Here is a 14,242-nt window from a genome sequence, read left to right on the forward strand (position 1 = left end):
GTGTTACCGTGGTCACCGAGACAGTATGAGGTCAGAACAGTGTTACCGTGGTCACTGAGACAGTATGAGGCTGTCCCAGCCTTCCAACCCTCCCTACATCTCTCTCTCCCTCCATCTTCTCTCAGTTTCATCTCACTCTACATATGTAAAGGACACACACATAAAACAACCCCCCCTACACACACACACACATAAAACAACCCCTCCTACACACACACACATAAAACAACCCCCCTACACACACACACATAAAACAACCCCTCTTACACACACACACATAAAACAACCCCCCTACACACACACACACATAAAACAACCCCTCCTACACACACACACACACACACACACACATAAAATAACCCCCCTACACACACACACACATAAAACACCCCCACCCTCTCTTACACACGTAAAACCCCCCCCTACACACACACAGCTGTGTACCTTGAGGTTTGGTGTCTGAGTCTGGTCCACAGTGAACCTCATGAGGATAGTGAACTGGAGGTCGTTGGGGAAAGACTCTCTGTAGGGGAGACACACACCATGTAGATACACACACGTTAAGTTACACACACACGTCAAACACACTTTACACACACACCATATAGATACACACACACACACACCATATAGATACACACACGTTAAGTTACACACACAACATATAGATACACACACACGTTAAACACACTTTACACACACACCATATAGATACACACACGTTACGTTACACACACACGTCGAAACACTTTACACACACACACACACACACACACTGAGACTGACCGTGTGATGTCCAGTGCTCTCTGGACCTTGGCCTGGACAGACCCCAGCAGGTCAGCTCCCATCTTCTTCAGCAGCTGGGTGAGCAGGACGAACAGCCAGTCCTGCAGGTCTTCTCTGTGCACCAGGACAAAGTCCACTAGGGTCTCCAAGAACATACTGAACACCTTGGGAGAGACAGGGGACACGGGGGTTACACATTGGAACAAACAGACTCCTATGGGACAGGCTGAGGGGAGCTCAGAGTCCCATGCATCAGACAACTACGCTCACTGATCAACCGATCAATCACTCCAATCAGCGTGCAACAAGCTGAAATTTACGTTTACCAATACACAATCAATATTCAGAAATTCACTAAACACACGTGCTGATTGGCTGCCGGCTGCAGAACAGCACCAATCACAGGAGGGTGCGATGATGTCATAGTGATGTCACATCTGTGAGGGGTGACATCACCGGGTGGGTTAGTGAGTGAGTCTGGTTGCCTTGGAAACCATTCAATTAGCCACCCAGTCATATTACCATTCGGCCGATTAATCAATCAATTCGAGATTAGTTGCCAATCAAATTACCAGGTTAGTGTCACAACCACAAACGTTAATAAAACGTTAATTGAACGTAAAATAAACGTTGTCCAGACTTACTCTCTACACAGAGAGTTCCAAAGGAGTGGCATGGAGGAGAGAGAAACATACAGTTAGCATCCTGGGAAAAACACACACACACTCTCTCTCTCTCTCTCTCATCACATGCGCACACACATATGAGTGCAGTGTACACACACACACACCACTTCCTGACTCGGACTGATGTCAGAGTACCTGTGAACTGAAACGGGTGACGTCACTACAGACTCGGACTGAAACAGGTGGTATTGTGACATCATATCAGACGAGGACTGAAACAGGTGGTATTGTGACGTCACTACAGACTCGGACTGAAACAGGTGGTACTGTGATGTCATAGCAGACTCGGACTGAAACAGGTGGTATTGTGACGTCACTACAGACTCGGACTGAAACAGGTGGTATTGTGACGTCACTACAGACTCGGACTGAAACAGGTGGTACTGTGATGTCATAGCAGACTCGGACTGAAACAGGCGGTATTGTGACATCATATCAGACTAGGACTGAAACAGGTGGTATTGTGACATCATATCAGACGAGGACTGAAACAGGTGGTATTGTGACGTCATATCAGACTAGGACTGAAACAGGTGGTACTGTGACATCATATCAGACTCGGACTGAAACAGGTGGTATTGTGACATCATATCAGACTAGGACTGAAACAGGTGGTACTGTGACATCATATCAGACTCGGACTGAAACAGGTGGTACTGTGACATCATATCAGACTCGGACTGAAACAGGTGGTATTGTGACGTCACTACAGACTCGGACTGAAACAGGTGGTATTGTGACGTCACTACAGACTCGGACTGAAACAGGTGGTACTGTGATGTCATAGCAGACTCGGACTGAAACAGGTGGTATTGTGACGTCACTACAGACTCGGACTGAAACAGGTGGTATTGTGACGTCACTACAGACTCGGACTGAAACAGGCGGTACTGTGACATCATATCAGACTAGGACTGAAACAGGCGGTATTGTGACATCATATCAGACTCGGACTGAAACAGGTGGTACTGTGACATCATATCAGACTCGGACTGAAACAGGTGGTATTGTGACGTCATATCAGACTCGGACTGAAACAGGTGGTATTGTGACATCATAGCAGACTAGGACTGAAACAGGTGGTATTGTGACATCATATCAGACTCGGACTGAAACAGGTGGTATTGTGACATCATATCAGACTAGGACTGAAACAGGTGGTATTGTGACATCACTACAGACTAGGACTGAAACAGGTGGTATTGTGACATCATAGCAGACTCGGACTGAAACAGGCGGTATTGTGACATCATATCAGACTCGGACTGAAACAGGTGGTATTGTGACGTCATATCAGACTCGGACTGAAACAGGTGGTATTGTGACATCATATCAGACTAGGACTGAAACAGGTGGTATTGTGACATCATAGCAGACTCGGACTGAAACAGGCGGTATTGTGACATCATATCAGACTCGGACTGAAACAGGTGGTATTGTGACGTCATATCAGACTCGGACTGAAACAGGTGGTATTGTGACATCATAGCAGACTAGGACTGAAACAGGTGGTATTGTGACATCATATCAGACTCGGACTGAAACAGGTGGTATTGTGACATCATATCAGACTAGGACTGAAACAGGTGGTATTGTGACATCATAGCAGACTCGGACTGAAACAGGCGGTATTGTGACATCATATCAGACGAGGACTGAAACAGGTGGTATTGTGACATCATATCAGACTAGGACTGAAACAGGTGGTATTGTGACATCATATCAGACTCTGACTGAAACAGGTGGTACTGTGACATCATATCAGACTAGGACTGAAACAGGTGGTATTGTGACGTCATATCAGACTCTGACTGAAACAGGTGGTACTGTGACATCATATCAGACTAGGACTGAAACAGGTGGTACTGTGATGTCATATCAGACTAGGACTGAAACAGGTGGTATTGTGACATCATATCAGACTCTGACTGAAACAGGTGGTATTGTGACATCATATCAGACTAGGACTGAAACAGGTGGTATTGTGACATCATAGCAGACTAGGACTGAAACAGGTGGTATTGTGACATCATAGCAGGACTACAGCCCTCTTATCAGAACCTCCTGATTCTTCTAGAAGTCTCTATACACACCAGAGAGAGAGGGAGACAGGACAAAAAGTCATAGGGAGGGAGAAGACAGAGAAAAGAGAACAAGGAGAGAAGAGAGAGAAAAGTGGGAGACAAGAGGGGGGGAGAGAGAGTGGGGGAGAGAGAGAGGTTTGTGACGTTGAGGTATACCTTGAAGGAGGCTGAGCTTATACCGGATTCTGCCGTTCCATAGACCTTAGATCCGGATTCTCGCTGAAAGTCACAACCACTACTATCAGACGAGGAGGTGGAGTTGGGGGCAGCAGGGGAACACTAACTGTGTGGGGGGGGGGGGCACTCTAAACCACGGCAGGAGGGAAGGGGTAGTGCCGTTAGAGGGGGGTGGAGCGAAACGTAGTGGGCGGGGTTAGTCAGAAAGAAAGGGAGGCGTGGGGGGCTGCGAATGTGACAGAAGTGCGTGTGCAGTCGGTGTAGTCCTATACAGACCACGCAGGGAGGAAGAGGGGAGGAGTTGCCATGAGCGAGTTCAGCACAACCAGCCGATAGGCTGAAGAACAGTGAGAGAGAGCAATCCCATTGGCTAGCGGAGTGAGGTCGCACGCAGACTCCGGAGTGGCATGCCGTTAGAAATCAGTCAGATACCGCTGCTCACAGCACATGCTGTGTGTGTGTATATTTGTGTGTAAGTGTGTGTGGTAGCTGTGCATGCATCCATACCTTACTGTGGGGGTCTGCAAACATCCTGGTGAAAATCTCACACAACCTCTTCAGCTCCACACGACTGTAGACACACACACACACACACACACACACACACACACACACAAAAGGTGAATACAGCTGTGCTAGCATGTATTCAATCGGATAAACATTTTCTCGACTGCATTGTGATAGGCCGCCAGGTGAAACCCTGCGTTGTGATAGGCCGCCAGGTGAAACCCTGCGTTGTGATAGGCCGCCAGGTGAAACCCTGCGTTGTGATAGGCTGACCTGAGGGTGCGTTGATTCTTCAGTAGAGCCTGTAGACCCAGAAGCCCCTCCTTCCTCTCCGACCAATTGGCACTGGCACAGCGGTTCAATACCTGGGGCACAAAGGTTTAAAGGACGGATGACAATAACCTAAATAAATAAATGATTCAATCTTCAGCCAGGAATCCACACGAAGCACAGGGGGGGGGGTTATCTGAACAAAAAGTGCTCGAAATGATTGGAATAAGGGAATGTTATTTGCATATTGTGACGGCCCTGAAATTTTCTGAACCCTCCCAAACCAACAGGAGAAACCAATGTTTTCTCTGGTAGGCACAACCTACCTGGCCACCCCTATAAATAATAACCTCAAGTCAAAACCGTTACAATACGTTGCCAATAAATCACAGATTTACTTCCAAATGGTTTGTGTTTCTGACCTCGGCCACGTCTTCAGTCTGTCTCATGTACGTAGGGATGACTCCTCCGTTCCTGGAGCTGTAGGAGCGGTCTGAGCAGGCGCTGGACGCGTCACTGTTAGCATCATCATCCGAATACATCCCATAGTTCTCATAGCGACGCCGCGCTGGCTTCTTCTACAGGGGGGAGGGGGGGTGAGAAACATACTTGCCCTTTTTGTAACGTGTACGTACACATACAACATTACACAGAAATGTGCAGACAGACGAGACACAAACACACATAGTTAGAGAAGCTGACCTTGGATGTTATGTCCCCCAACAGCTGTCAGCGTTAAACAGAGGAAACATGGGTTAGTCACCACGACAGAGGAACCAGGGGTTAGTCCCCACGACAGAGGAACCAGTCAGAGGAACCAGGGGTTAGTCCCCACGACAGAGGAACCAGACAGAGGAACCAGGGGTTAGTCCCCACGACAGAGGAACCAGGGGTTAGTCCCCACGACAGAGGAACCAGGGGTTAGTCCCCACGACAGAGGAACCAGGGGTTAGTCCCCACGACAGAGGAACCAGGGGTTAGTCCCCACGACAGAGGAACCAGGGGTTAGTCCCCACGACAGAGGAACCAGGGGTTAGTCACCACGACAGAGGAACCAGGGGTTAGTCACTACGACAGAGGAACCAGGGGTTAGTCCCCACGACAGAGGAGCCGGGGGTTAGTCAAAACGAGAGGAACCAGGGGTTAGTCACCAGTCCCCACAACAGTAAGTACAGTGGTATTCAGACCTTTTCAACAGGGACCCCATGTTTTCCACCATAGCCCAAATCTAACGACAGCTCCTTCAAATCTGTACATTTCCATTTTTACATCAACAAATAACCTCCAATTCATTACATTTTCATCTAGGTTATTAAAATGTAAATAACTTCACTAGGGGTCGCGACCCCGGCTTTGAATACCACCTTGGGTTAGTGTGTGTGTGTGTGTGTGTGTGTGTGTGTGTACCAGGGCGTCAGCGAGGGCCTCCTCTATATCAGATCCAGTGAGAACTCTCATGGTGCTGACTGACGATGACAGATGGCTGGATTGACTGATACTGTACCCTGCCCCTGGAGGGAGGAGAGAGACACGTTATAGATGCAGTCAAACACACAATCCCTTCCAACGTCATCCAACAACCTTCTTCCTACCCTGACCACCTCTTACCGCGTCCCTCTATCCCTCCCTCACCCCAACAACCTCATCCCTCCCTCACCCATTCTCATCCACCCCCCGACCTCTTCCCTCCCTCACCCATTCTCTCCCACCTCCTCATCCTCACCTCACCCACCCCCACAAACCTCTTCCCTGCCTCACCCATTCTCTCCCACGTCCTCATCCTCCCCCTAACCTCACCCACCCCCACCAACCTCTTCCCTCCCTCCCTCACTCACCCATTCTCTCCCACTGACCTCACCCACACCCTTCCACCAGATCAGACCTCCCTCCGACCTCCCCGATCACATAAACTCCCCCTCCCCCCAGCTAGATGGTATGGTGAATAAATAACCAAATGAACCTTGACCCCAAGAGCTGTGAACTTCCATGCAAAGCATGATGGGAGTAAACAAGCAAACAAACAAACATACATGGAGGACACTGTGCGGGGGCATGTCCGTGTCGATGGGAGGCGGGGATTAAAATCAGGAAAATCGATGAGCGAGGGAAGACACAGCTACAAATGCATCGTGGGAATGGAGACAAAATGGTTGTCGCGGCAACTGAACGGGGTGGCGGAAGCTTGAGGTCCAGGAAGAGGCGATGACGGAGAACAAAGAAAAATAACGAAAAGATCTAGAGAACGGAAAAGAGAAGGAATCAAGAAGATGGAGAGAGAGAGAGAGAGAGAGAGAGGTACTCATTGTTCACCTGCGGCCCCTAAAGCGTCGGCGGTGTGGAGAGCTCCGGTGGAGCGAGAGTAGTGGCGCGATGCTGCAACCATCAACGACACACACACACACACGTAGAAACACAGACACACGTAGAAACACCCCCTCCCCCACCCACCGTTTAAACACACACTTACGTGTGAGAGAAAGTGAGGCCCAGAACCATGCAGCAACTGTGTGTGTGTGTGTGTGTGTGTGTGTGTGTGTGGTTAGTAGCCCTCTAAGAGTTCTACTTCCCTACAGCGGCTGACGGTATTCCATCAGCTAGCCCAGGTTGTCTAAACGGCTGGGAATAATCTACCTTAGAGTTGAGGCATGCTCCCTGCACTGCTGGTCTGGGTACGCAATCTACAGTGTAATAACGACCCCCAAAGCCTCCGCAGTCTAATAACGACCCCCAAAGCCTCCGCAGTCTAATGACGACCCCCAAAGCCTCCGCAGTCTAATGACGACCTCCAAAGCCTCCGCAGTCTAATGACGACCTCCAAAGCCTCCGCAGTCTAATGACGACCTCCAAAGCCTCCGCAGTCTAATGACGACCTCCAAAGCCTCTGCAGTCTAATGACGACCTCCAAAGCCTCTGCAGTCTAATGACGACCTCCAAAGCCTCTGCAGTCTAATGACGACCTCCAAAGCCTCTGCAGTCTAATGACGACCTCCAAAGCCTCTGCAGTCTAATGACGACCTCCAAAGCCTCTGCAGTCTAATGACGACCTCCAAAGCCTCTGCAGTCTAATGACGACCTCCAAAGCCTCTGCAGTCTAATGACGACCTCCAAAGCCTCTGCAGTCTAATGACGACCTCCAAAGCCTCTGCAGTCTAATGACGACCTCCAAAGCCTCTGCAGTCTAATGACGACCTCCAAAGCCTCTAGTCTAATGACGACCTCCAAAGCCTCTACAGTCTAATGACGACCTCCAAAGCCTCTACAGTCTAATGACGACCTCCAAAGCCTCTACAGTCTAATGACGACCTCCAAAGCCTCTACAGTCTAATGACGACCTCCAAAGCCTCTACAGTCTAATGACGACCTCCAAAGCCTCTACAGTCTAATGACGACCTCCAAAGCCTCTACAGTCTAATGACGACCTCCAAAGCCTCTGCAGTCTAATGACGACCTCCAAAGCTTCTACAGTCTAATGACGACCTCCAAAGCCTAGCATGTGTTGACGTTGGATCAAATGTATGCAAGGAGGTCAGTTGTTGTTCCATAATGATGGCTTTGTTCGTGTGTGTGTGTGACTACATGGTGTCGATGATGTGTGTGTGTGTGTGTGTGACTACATGGTGTCGATGATGTGTGTGTGTGTGACTACATGGTGTCGATGATGTGTGTGTGTGTGTGTGTGTGTGTGTGTGTGTGTGTGACTACATGGTGTCGATGATGTGTGTGTGTGTGTGTGTGTGTGTGTGTGTGTGTGTGACTACATGGTGTCAATGATGTGTGTGTGTGTGCGTGTGTGTGACTACATGGTGTCGATGATGTGTGTGTGTGTGTGTGTGTGTGACTACATGGTGTCAATGATGTGTGTGTGCGTGTGCGTGTGTGACTACATGGTGTCGATGATGTGTGTGTGTGCGTGTGTGACTACATGGTGTCGATGATGTGTGTGTGTGCGTGTGTGACTACATGGTGTCGATGATGTGTGTGTGTGCGTGTGTGACTACATGGTGTCGATGATGTGTGTGTGTGCGTGTGTGACTACATGGTGTCGATGGTGTGTGTGTGTGTGTGTGTGACTACATGGTGTCGATGATGTGTGTGTGTGTGTGTGTGACTACATGGTGTCGATGATGTGTGTGTGTGTGTGTGTGTGTGTGTGTGTGTGTGTGTGTGTGTGTGTGTGTGTGTGTGTGTGTGTGTGACTACATGGTGTCGATGATGTGTGTGTGTGTGACTACATGGTGTCGATGATGTGTGTGTGTGTGTGTGTGTGTGTGTGTGTGTGTGTGTGTGTGGTTAGTAGCCCTCTAAGAGTTCTACTTCCCTACAGCGGCTGACGGTATTCCATCAGCTAGCCCAGGTTGTCTAAACGGCTGGGAATAATCTACCTTAGAGTTGAGGCATGCTCCCTGCACTGCTGGTCTGGGTACGCAATCTACAGTGTAATAACGACCCCCAAAGCCTCCACAGTCTAATAACGACCTCCAAAGCCTCTGCAGTCTAATGACGACCTCCAAAGCCTCTGCAGTCTAATGACGACCTCCAAAGCCTCTGCAGTCTAATGACGACCTCCAAAGCCTCTGCAGTCTAATGACGACCTCCAAAGCCTCTGCAGTCTAATGACGACCTCCAAAGCCTCTGCAGTCTAATGACGACCTCCAAAGCCTCTGCAGTCTAATGACGACCTCCAAAGCCTCTGCAGTCTAATGACGACCTCCAAAGCCTCTGCAGTCTAATGACGACCTCCAAAGCCTCTGCAGTCTAATGACGACCTCCAAAGCCTCTGCAGTCTAATGACGACCTCCAAAGCCTCTGCAGTCTAATGACGACCTCCAAAGCCTCTGCAGTTTAATGACGACCTCCAAAGCCTCTGCAGTCTAATGACGACCTCCAAAGCCTCTGCAGTCTAATGACGACCTCCAAAGCCTCTGCAGTCTAATGACGACCTCCAAAGCCTCTGCAGTCTAATGACGACCTCCAAAGCCTCTGCAGTCTAATGACGACCTCCAAAGCCTCTGCAGTCTAATGACGACCTCCAAAGCCTCTACAGTCTAATGACGACCTCCAAAGCCTCTACAGTCTAATGACGACCTCCAAAGCCTCTACAGTCTAATGACGACCTCCAAAGCCTCTACAGTCTAATGACGACCTCCAAAGCCTAGCATGTGTTGACGTTGGATCAAATGTATGCAAGGAGGTCAGTTGTTGTTCCATAATGATGGTTTTGTTCGTGTGTTAAAACGTGGTGTCAATGATGTGTGTGTGTGTGTGTGTGTGTGTGTGACTACATGGTGTCGATGATGTGTGTGTGTGACTACATGGTGTCGATGATGTGTGTGTGTGACTACATGGTGTCGATGATGTGTGTGTGTGTGTGTGTGTGTGTGTCTACATGGTGTCGATGATGTGTGTGTGTGTGTGACTACATGGTGTCAATGATGTGTGTGTGTGTGTGACTACATGGTGTCAATGATGTGTGTGTGTGTGTGACTACATGGTGTCAATGATGTGTGTGTGTGTGTGACTACATGGTGTCAATGATGTGTGTGTGTGTGTGACTACATGGTGTCAATGATGTGTGTGTGTGTGTGACTACATGGTGTCAATGATGTGTGTGTGTGTGTGTGTGTGTGTGTGTGTGTGTGTGTGTGTGTGTGTGTGTGTCTACATGGTGTCGATGATGTGTGTGTGTGTGTGTGTGTGTGACTACATGGTGTCAATGATGTGTGTGTGTGTGTGACTACATGGTGTCAATGATGTGTGTGTGTGTGTGTGACCACATGGTGTCAATGATGTGTGTGTGTGTGTGTGTGTGACTACATGGTGTCAATGATGTGTGTGTGTGTGTTACTCACCCAGAGGTGTAAAGGAACGCACAGGGCTGGTGTCTCTGCTGCTCTCTCTGCTGGCCTCCCTACTGCAGCCCTGACTCATACTGGGGCGAGGAATACGACTGCCCCGAGCTGCAGTGCCATGATAATATACCGGGGGGGGGGGGGGGGGGGGGGGCAAGAGGGTAAGGGAAGCAGAAAGAGAGACAGAGAGGACAAAGGAGAAAAGGAAGGAGAGCGAGAGAGAGAGTGGGGAGGAGAGAGAGACCGATAGAGTGACACTGATAGACAGGACTGAATAAGTGCACAGCTCTTCTGGCTCGATGGGTGAGTCTCAATAATGTGTTACAGAGAAAGCCACAGACTGTTGAGACACAGCCCTAGAGAGCGCAGGACTGCTGGGCTCTGAAATGTCATGTTTCACCCTAGGCTTGGGCGGTATACCGGCTATTTGGAAATGGTCAAATGTTTTTATTTCATTTTTCATACATTTGAGTATTTGGAGCTACTTTAAAGTAAAAACCTGCAGTCAACTTGTACAATATGTTATTATTGTTATTATTGTTTGTTTACAGTCACACAACGAGAGACCGGAGCCTTGTGAGTCACTTACTGTCAGGCAGCATGCGCCATGGTGATCTAGTTGCAGTATAGAAATCACAACTAAAATGTTAGCCAGCTGGATATCTTATAGATATTCAGTCAACTGTCTACAATGAGCTAAATGCTCTGCAGTTGGGAAATTGGTTTGCTAATTTAGTAGCTAGTTAGCTTCGTGCAAAATCAAGCTTCTCTAGGTAACAGCAGAGAATCAACAGTCTTGCTGTTTAATATTTGTTATGTGCAGCAAACTGTGAGTAGCATTTTTTTTGTTTACTTGTATAACTTTATGAGCTGGGATGTCTGTTCTGCAAATAGTTTATGCCAGAGACTGCGTAAGATGTTCGCAACGTGCTCGTTAGCATTTGCTATGTGATTTTACTTGTTAGCATTCTTAACCTTTCGGTTTACAGAGGCTCAGTCAGTGGGGTTTGAAAATAGAGCTTCGTGTCCATTGCCGGTATGAAATCTGGATACTGCCCAAGCCTACTGCTTGTTTTACTTTCACACACACTCACGCGAACACACACACACACACACACACACACACACACACACACACACACACACACTCACGCGAACACACACACACGGAGGAAATGAGAAGTAGATGAAGGAGGGGGATGAGGGGGGAGGATCCGTTTTTATCCAATAAGCATCATGCTCATCCTGACTGTTCATTGGCCAGAGCCAGGACACCCATGCACCAATCAGAGTTAACCACAGCCTAAGGAAGCGTAATGGGGAACCAATGAAGCTTCACCGATCCTATGACGCGTCATTCACATCTGCGGCCAATTGGTTAGTGGCAAAATGCAAATTGTCACCACGATTACCATGGCAACCCATCGCCATGACACACAGCGATGAGTTCAGAGGTTAGAGGAGGATTCTGGTGTTTTGAGGCGGTGAGCAACAGCCTGATAGTGGTATGAGAGAGATGGAGGGGGACGGAGAGAGTGAGAAGTGTTGTCGAGAGAGGTGGAGGGGCGGACAGATGTATTTCGAGAGACATGAAGATGGAGGATGTATATAGAGAGACATGAAGATGGAGGATGTATATAGAGAGACATGAAGATGGAGGGGTGGAGGATGTACAGTGGGGCAAAACAGTATTTAGTCAGCCACCAGAATATTTCATTCATTCAGATCTAGGATGTGTTATTTTAGTGTTCCCTTTATTTTTTTGAGCAGTGTAGATGGAGAGGTGGAGGGACGTATATAGATGGAGGGATGTATATAGATGGAGGGGTGAATATAGATGTAGGGATGTATATAGATGGAGGGATGAATATAGATGGAGGGATGTATATAGATGGAGGGGTGAATATAGATGTAGGGATGTATATAGATGGAGGGATGAATATAGATGGAGGGATGTATATAGATGGAGGGATGTATATAGATGGAGGGATGAATATAGATGGAGGGGTGAATATAGATGTAGGGATGTATATAGATGGAGGGGTGTATATAGATCGAGGGGTGAATATAGATGGAGGGGTGGAGGGACGCAGGCAGAGGTGGGGTTGTTAGAGGGATGAGTCGGAGAGTTCTTACCTCCTCTGCTCGTTGCTTTGGAGATGGAACTAACACTGGAGGGAGCTAGAGATGACAGAGGAAGGAGAGGAGAAAGACAGGGAGGAAAGGAAGGAGAGGAGAAAGACAGGGAGGAAAGGAAGGAGAGGAGAAAGACAGGGAGGAAAGGAAGGAGAGGAGAAAGACAGGGATGAAAGGAAGGAGAGGAGAAAGACAGGGATGAAAGGAAGGAGAGGAGAAAGACAGGGAGGAAAGGAAGAAAGGAAGGAGAGGAGAAAGAAGGAGAGGAGAAAGAGGGAGGAAAGGAAGGAGATGAAAAAGACAGGGGAAGGAGATGAGAAAGACAGAGGAAGGAGATGAGGAAGACAGAGGAAGGAGATGAGGAAAACAGAGGAAGGAGATGAGGAAGACAGGGGAAGGAGGAGAAAGAGGAAAAAGAGGAAAGAGAGGAGACAGAGGAAAGAGAGGAGAAAGAGGAAAGAGAGGAGAAAGAGAGGAAAGAGAGAAGAAAGAGAGGAAAGAGAGAAGAAAGAGAGGAGAAAGACAGAGGGAGTAAAATAGAGTTCAGCATTAAAAGAGTTCCTTCTTTCAAAGTTGTCGGGAGAAACGAATGGACTGATCTGTGACATCATCACAAACCATGCGGCGATAAGGGAAGCATGCGATTGGTGGGGATTGATCAAGTTGTCATGACAACGATAAAAGGTAGGAGGCCAGAGTGAGATGCACGCAGAAACACAGTGTGTGTGAGAGGGAGAGAGAGAGAGAGAGAGAGAGATGTCAATCTCTTGGCCTTAGCCAATCAGGCGTGAGCAGGAACAAACAGAAGCAGGACAATGGGGGGGGGGGATGATTTTATTGGTTTAGAAATAACAAAGATAAAAATCAATACATCCTGTGGAATAAGGAAGAGGCGACGGCTTGGGGACAGGCTTGGGGATAGGCTTGGGGACCGGCTTGGGGACAGGCTTGGGGACAGGCTTGGGGACCGGCTCGGGGACAGGCTCGGGGACCGGCTTGGGGATAGGCTTGGGGACCGGCTCGGGGACCGGCTTGGGGACCGGCTTGGGGACAGGCTTGGGGACCGGCTCGGGGACAGGCTCGGGGACCGGCTTGGGGATAGGCTTGGGGACCGGCTCGGGGACAGGCTTGGGGACAGGCTTGGGGACCGTCTCGGGGACCGGCTTGGGGACCGGCTCGGGGACAGGCTTGGGGACAGGCTTGGGGACCGGCTTGGGGACAGGCTTGGGGACAGGCTTGGGGACAGGCTTGGGGACCGGCTTGGGGACAGGCTTGGGGACCGGCTCGGGGTGTGTGAGCTATACTCACCGACAGACAGGCGTGTAGGGGAGGAGTCTCGTGAGCAGCCCTGGCTGCGGGGGATGCGGCTACGTCTCCCTCCGGCCCCAGCTAGGACCCTCTGGGCTCCAGAACCCAGAGTACTCAGAGCGGTGCTGGTCAGGACGCGACCCGGGGAACCACTCCGACTGCCGGCTAGAGAGACACAGGGAGGGAGGGGGGAGAATTACAAACACAGAACACACACTGGTCATGAGACCCTGTTGTCTACGGCACAACAACATCCCCGAGCACCATCACCATGTCTGCATCAGATCTGGGTTCAATTTAATACATATGGCCAACACTTAGAAGTACGAGGTGCGCGTGACTTAGCTTGGGAGCTTTTACCTTTTGGAAATATTATTCCCAAGTGTAACTAAAAGTCTTTGAAAGTATTTGAGTGTATTATTGACCCAGGTCTGGTTAG

The 14,242-nt window shown here is 49.2% G+C and overlaps 1 protein-coding gene across 16 annotated transcripts in view; it reads right to left on the bottom strand.

Moving 5' to 3' along the window:
- The window catches only part of LOC135549547 (CLIP-associating protein 2-like), a 152,072-nt gene that overhangs the window by 23,175 nt on the left and 114,655 nt on the right, over window positions 1–14,242 (bottom strand). For 5 of the 16 annotated variants that reach the window (XM_064979593.1, XM_064979605.1, XM_064979602.1 and 2 more), the window contains 12 exons: window positions 13,804–13,968; window positions 12,496–12,540; window positions 10,360–10,467; window positions 6,821–6,883; window positions 5,918–6,021; window positions 5,213–5,236; window positions 4,933–5,088; window positions 4,514–4,605; window positions 4,241–4,304; window positions 3,713–3,775; window positions 787–950; window positions 445–523 (listed from right to left, as the gene is read on the bottom strand). In XM_064979593.1, the coding sequence (XP_064835665.1) occupies window positions 445–523; window positions 787–950; window positions 3,713–3,775; window positions 4,241–4,304; window positions 4,514–4,605; window positions 4,933–5,088; window positions 5,213–5,236; window positions 5,918–6,021; window positions 6,821–6,883; window positions 10,360–10,467; window positions 12,496–12,540; window positions 13,804–13,968 (1,127 nt within the window). The remainder of the gene's footprint in view (window positions 1–444; window positions 524–786; window positions 951–3,712; window positions 3,776–4,240; window positions 4,305–4,513; window positions 4,606–4,932; window positions 5,089–5,212; window positions 5,237–5,917; window positions 6,022–6,820; window positions 6,884–10,359; window positions 10,468–12,495; window positions 12,541–13,803; window positions 13,969–14,242) is intronic. The other 11 variants (XM_064979608.1, XM_064979599.1, XM_064979607.1 and 8 more) reach the window with 9 other exon arrangements.

Source organism: Oncorhynchus masou, chromosome 12 (genome assembly GCF_036934945.1).
Source record: "Oncorhynchus masou masou isolate Uvic2021 chromosome 12, UVic_Omas_1.1, whole genome shotgun sequence".
Lineage (NCBI taxonomy): Eukaryota > Metazoa > Chordata > Actinopteri > Salmoniformes > Salmonidae > Oncorhynchus > Oncorhynchus masou.